At 39.4% G+C, this 6006-nt stretch overlaps 1 protein-coding gene across 1 annotated transcript in view; it reads left to right on the top strand.

Moving 5' to 3' along the window:
* Positions 1-1446: 1446 nt before the first annotated feature.
* MAP9 (microtubule associated protein 9) overlaps positions 1447-6006 on the top strand; it is a gene marked incomplete at its 5' end in the record, with an annotated part of 78190 nt that continues 73630 nt past the window's right edge. The window contains one exon of the mRNA XM_081332535.1: positions 1447-1521. Coding sequence (XP_081188661.1) covers positions 1447-1521 — 75 coding nt within the window. The remainder of the gene's footprint in view (positions 1522-6006) is intronic.

The following is a 6006-nucleotide window of genomic DNA, read 5'->3' as shown; positions in this document are numbered from 1 at the left end:
CATTATTTGTGAAAAAGGGGTAATTGGATCAAACAATTTAAGAACCAGTGCTCATATACCATCATCTCATCCTTAATGGTGGAGTAATTACAACATGTTTCCATGGGTGCATAAGAAAGAAAAATGCTTCTAATAATGACTATAAACTAGGAGGTTTTACAATCACATTTGTAAAAATTTAATAAAATAATGCAAGTAATTAATTATCTGAATAACATTGAATCTCATAGTATTGCTCCTAGAGTGGCATGATGGAGTAACTCATTACTATTTACCAAAATGATCAATCCAAATAAAAAAGTGCATCTAATCTCTAGAACACATGGATTATTCAGAAGGATACAATGGTAACAGTGTTGGATGCATCTATAAGATCCAGTAGGTTCAAGAGAGCCCATGCTGAAATGGGTCAAGAAAATTAATGTCTTCAAATAGAAGATGTACAGTAATTTGTGATACATGTGTAAATATTGTTTTCTTATGAATAGTGTAGAAAAAGAGTAAAAATATAGTAAAAAGCATGAATGATGAAATTTAAATCTGATTTACATGATTATCATTCACTATAGCTCTCCGTATCTTTTTCTACTTACAACCCATGTCTATGGTTCTAGTTGTAATTTTCTATATTCTCAACAGTACATGCATATTGATAGCTCACTGTGATTTTGATAAATGATACATAAACCATTTTAATAAATATAATAGTTTCCTGCTTTAGTCATACATGCAGCATTTCCTGTTAACTGTAATACTAATCAGGTTTAACACATTTTGACCAGTATTGCATAAGCATAGCTAAGTCCAGTCTTTATGCCAACTGGTATCTTTAATTGAAAGACTAATTTGCAAGTCAACATTCTGTTTCCTGTACCTCACCAAATAAGTACATGCAGTATACTCATACACACTAAAGAAACTGATTGAGCAGTGTCTCTCATGAATGCTAAATCTATGTATTTTGGAGTTAACATTGCTTCTTTTGAGGCTGATAGCTCACTCCATCATACAAAGAAACATTGGCCACTTTCTGGATACACCCAATCATTTCCTCCAGCTAGATTATCTAAGCTAATATGGGCAACAGTCTAAAGAACATCTTATATGCTGGACAATTCCAAGTATGTTGAAAATAATAGCTTTCCAAAACTGAAGGCATTTCTGTATAACTGGGCAAGATGGTAGTTGGTAGACTCCATAAAGTGCCATGTCAAAGAAGTACAGCGTGGAAATCACTATCAATTGTATTTTTCACAGATTTGTTACAGCAAATTTAACTTGCTAAGAAATTAGATTATAGTATATGGTGTTTTTAAGGAAACAGTATTTATCCTCTTTTAGATAATATAAATACAGAATCATTTAAATAATTTTCCTTAAAAGAAAATTTACCTTTACAAGACTACAAGTTGAATATGTAAGGTTAATTTCCTCAGATCGAGCATCATGTCTGATGAAGATATTGTCACTACTTTAGCCTATACCAAGAGCCCAATGTTCTCCAAAAGAACCACTTTTCAGGTAAAATCATTTTTACTTCTTTGTATCCTGTTATTAGAAATTTGATTTCTTCAAAGAATTTGAAACAGGTGCTTTCATAAAAATTGTTAGCTTTACAGAAGTACTGTTTATCAATTCTAACCGACATTCTCTTGAAGGCTCATATACTGTAACTGTCAATGATGGTCCCTCTGTCTGCACACAAACAATGCAGGTACTTTAACACCTAGAAGAGGGACAGTTTATTAATGTTCACAGTTTGCAACACAACTCTTTAAATTGATCAGAAATATTAATACAAGTAATCCCCCAAGTTACAAGTGTTCACTTAACGCTCGTTCAAAGTTACGTGATGAACACCCCCTAGTGCTTACGATTAAGTCCCGAAGTTATGACTATTGCAGCACCATGGCATTCATTCGCCCTTACGAGCGACTTCAGTGGCACTGTGACATTCACCCTATTCCTCCCCACTCCTCACAACGGCTTCCCCCTCCCTTCCTGCCGCACTGGACTCACTTACCTTACAAAAATCCTCTCTGCTGCGGTTTCTTTCCCTTTGAGGGAGAGCAGAGTCAGCTTGGAAATGTTTTTCACACCAAGAATGGAAGTTTCTGGAGTCTGTGATCTCGCACAAGTGTTTGAAGTTGTGCTAAATCACGGACCTCAGAAACTTTCATTCTCTATGCGAAAGGTGCCTGTCTCCTGCTCCTGCCCCCAACTCCCTTCTGCCTGACAGCAAGCCTGAAGACTTCAACTGAGGGAGAAGGCCAGGCCCCTCGCACCCGCGTGCAGCCCGCCAGAGATCACCATGCTGGGGAAGAAAGTGATCCCGTCCACGGAGCCTTCCTCCAAGTGGCCCAGAATGGAGGCAGAGGGAGGCTTCTGCATGCTCCCAGAGGCTGGATCCAGCCCTCGGAGGACTGCTCCAACCTGCTGCTGCCCAGAACAGAACTTCCAAGGGCCTGATCCAAGCATCAGAGGGGTTTTCCTAGCCGCTTTTGCCAGGAACGGAGGTTGTGGGGGACTTCTGCATGCCTCTGGAAGTTGGATCCAACCCTTGGAGGACTGCTCCAAGTTGCTGCTGCCTGGAACGGAGCTTTCAAGGGCCTGATCCAAGTCTTGGAAGCGTTTCTTAGCCCTTTGCATCAAGAATGGAAGTTGGGGGGGTGGGGTTTTCCAGGCTGGTGCTGCCCAGATCTAAGGCTGGGGATGCTTCCACAGCCCAATTGGGCTGCAAGGGGGATGCAGCAGTGTTCCCTGGCCTTAAATCTGGGTGGCAGAGACCTGGAAAAGGTCTCCGGAGCCTGGATCGGGCCACGGGGGGGCAGCACAAAAGCATTCGCCAGCCTGAAATCTGGGTGGCAGCAGCCTAGAAAAGGCCTCTGGAGCTCAGATCGGGCTGTGGGAGGGGGGTCGTGAAAGCGTTCCCCGGCCTCAAATCCAGCGGGGCAGCAAGAACCACAGCAGAGAGGACACAGATCTTTTCCAAGTGAGTCTGGTGCGGCAGGAAGGGAGGGGGAAGCATGTGATATCTTAGTGGGTTGCGGAGGCCTTGGGGGCCTGTTCCAGCACTAGGCCCTCCATGGCCTTCCCCACCCTGAGATACCTCATGATTGCTTAATGAGCTGCGTGCGTTTCAATGAGCAAGGGAGTGATCTCGAACGAGATTCATTCTACGAGTTTTCAAGTTATGAATGGAATGGGCAGGCTCCATTACACTTGTAATTTGATGACTACCTGTACTTTTTTATCTTCTAAATTTTGAAAAATATTGCATAAAATGTGCATGTATTTAATATTGCTAAAAGCTGGAAACACTGGACAAAGGAATACAGGTAACTCTAATTAAAACACTGGAATAGCAAACATATGCCTAGTAATGTAAAGATATTTTTTAAAATAAGGACCTCATTGTTTAAATCAGTGTTTTTCAACCTTTTTTGGGCAAAGGCACACTTGTTTCATGAAAAAAATCACGAGGCACTCCACCATTAGAAAATGTTAAAAAATTTAACTCTGTGCCTATATTGACTATATATAAAGTAATTCTCTTGAATAGGAATCAAATAAACACAAAGAAAGTATTTTATAATTACTTTTCAATTTTTCCCACGGCACACCAGGCAACATCTCGCGGCACACTAGTGTGCCGCGGAACAGTGGTTGAAAAACACTGGTTTAAATGATGAGGAAAACTGTTTTATATTTACATACATATATTATGTCTTGCTTTATTATTTTTGATACAGGGATCTTACTGATTTTGAAGTATTTGAGAAGGAACCAATTAGGTATCTGATAATAAAACCATTGTAATCTTCAAAAAGAAAATTGCATTTATAGTAGCTGCAAAAACTGGGCCAACTGTTGAAAAAAATATTCAGGTTTTCCTTAGCAATGATACGCTAGTCAGCACCTTGTATTTTTAAAAATACTAGTGGTTACATAGAGTTTCATCATGCCTGAAATATATAAGTGCCAAACTTCTCTGAAGTGTATTTGGATTGATAATTATGAGTCATCAAGACATTGTTGACTCTCAGCAACCATATAGATTTTCTCCATGACAATCTGTCTCTAGCTTAATCTTTCATCTTTCAGTGAAACAGTACACTCATGTCCAGTGGTTCACTCATCACTAGCATAACTGAGTCTATTCACCTTTCTGCCCTTCTTCCTCCTCCTTCTTCCTTCCACCTTTTCCAGCATTGGAGTCTTTTTCAAAAAGCTAGGTATTTGCATAATGTGTTTAAAGTAGGATAATTTGAGTTTGGTTATTTGTGCCCAAACTGAGAACTCTTGACCTGTTCAGTGATCCATCAGTTTTTTTTTTCTTGTTGTCCAAAGTATTCTCAAAAGCATCATGTTCTTCCTATCCTGCTTCCTCAAAGTCCAACTTTCACTTCCATATAGTGTCACTGGGAATACTATGGCTTGCACAATTCTTATCTTTTTAAGACCTTTGTGACTGCTTGCTGGTCTGCATCATATTTTGACTGTTTATCTCTTTACTGATGATGGTTGATCATACAAGGCTCTTCGCTATTTTGATATCTTCATTATCAATTCTATGGCTAGTGGTTGCATTGTATAAAAATGTTATTATTTTGGTCATCTTGATATTTAATTTTAACCCCATTTTTTTCCTGGGCTCCTTGACTTTTATTACTAGAACTTGTAGCTCCTTGTGTTTTCATCAGCATAGCCCAGGTTATTGCTGTTTCTTCCTCCAGTTTTAAAGCCATGCTCCTCTTCATCCAATACAGGCTTCCTTAACAATATTCACTATTAGGTTGAATAAATAATGGAAGAATATACAGCTTTGTCACACTCCTTTGTCAATCTGGAGCACAATTCTGTTCATGCTGTACTTTTGTTACCAGACTAAGTTTCTCATGAGGACAGTTGGATTTTCTGGGATTCCTATTTTTCTAAATGCATTCTACAGCTTGATATGATCAACCCAATCAACGGCCTTTCTGTAATTAATGGAGCATATACTGACTTCTTTTTGGTATTCTTCAGCTTTCTCAGTTATCTATCTGGATCAAAATAATGCTTTTCTAAAGTCAGCCTGAACATCTGGCATTTATTTACCCTATTTTCATAATTAATGTTGAATGCTTCTGAGCATGATTTATATTATCATATGAGATTCAGGATATTGTACGATAGTTTGTATACTTTTGTTAACTGTCTTTTTTCTGGTATTGGAATATAGATTGATATCAGGACTGCCATCTTCTGAATACTTCACTTTGCTGGCATTCTGTCATAAATTGCAAGGGAGGGGGAAAAGCAATTGGAGAAGTAAGGCATGGGCATGGGCATGGGAATGGGCAGTAAAGGGGTGGAGGGGAATGACAGGCTGATAGGAACCAAAGGTGTCAGTGTGGAATAAACTGGCTGGCCAAGGATGGAAAAGCCTGAGAATGGAATGCAAAACTAAACCAAAGAGGCGCCAAACCTCAGAGCTGTTTCAAAAACATCAAAAATGAATACTATTGGACACTGATGGACTGGTCAAGGGGAGAGGGCCAGGTAAAGGGGAAAATTACAAGCTTTGCATGGCAATACTTAGATCCAGCTTTACCTTTGCGGTAACCACTTGACTTTAATAAAAGAACCTTTCACTTCAACAAATGGAGTCAAGGGTTTTTCTTTCCTAAATGTCCAAGCCAGGACAAACTTGATATTTGGCCTTGTGAGAGGAGAAATTTTATGCTATAGTCCTATGCACGGTTTAGGCCCAGGTGAGCCAAATGAGGCCTCATGGAAAAATATTGAACCAAAGTTTGAGCTATGGCCTCTTTCACGATATGATGGCAGCATTTGTAATTGGAATTATGAGTAATCTTGCTAACTGGCACATTTCTATGTGTTTAGAACATGAAACGTAAGAGCCTGGGATTTGAGGAACTGAAATGGTAGGAACCAAAGAACTGAAGAAGCCGTGGAACAGTGACATGTGTATGGAAAAATATGTTAGCCTGAAGGTGGTGT

The sequence above is a fragment of the Vipera berus genome, assembly GCF_964194415.1.
Source record: "Vipera berus genome assembly, chromosome: 7".
Lineage (NCBI taxonomy): Eukaryota > Metazoa > Chordata > Lepidosauria > Squamata > Viperidae > Vipera > Vipera berus.
The sequence above is the reverse complement of the archived record's forward strand: the minus strand, read 5'-3'. Positions and strand labels throughout refer to the sequence as shown.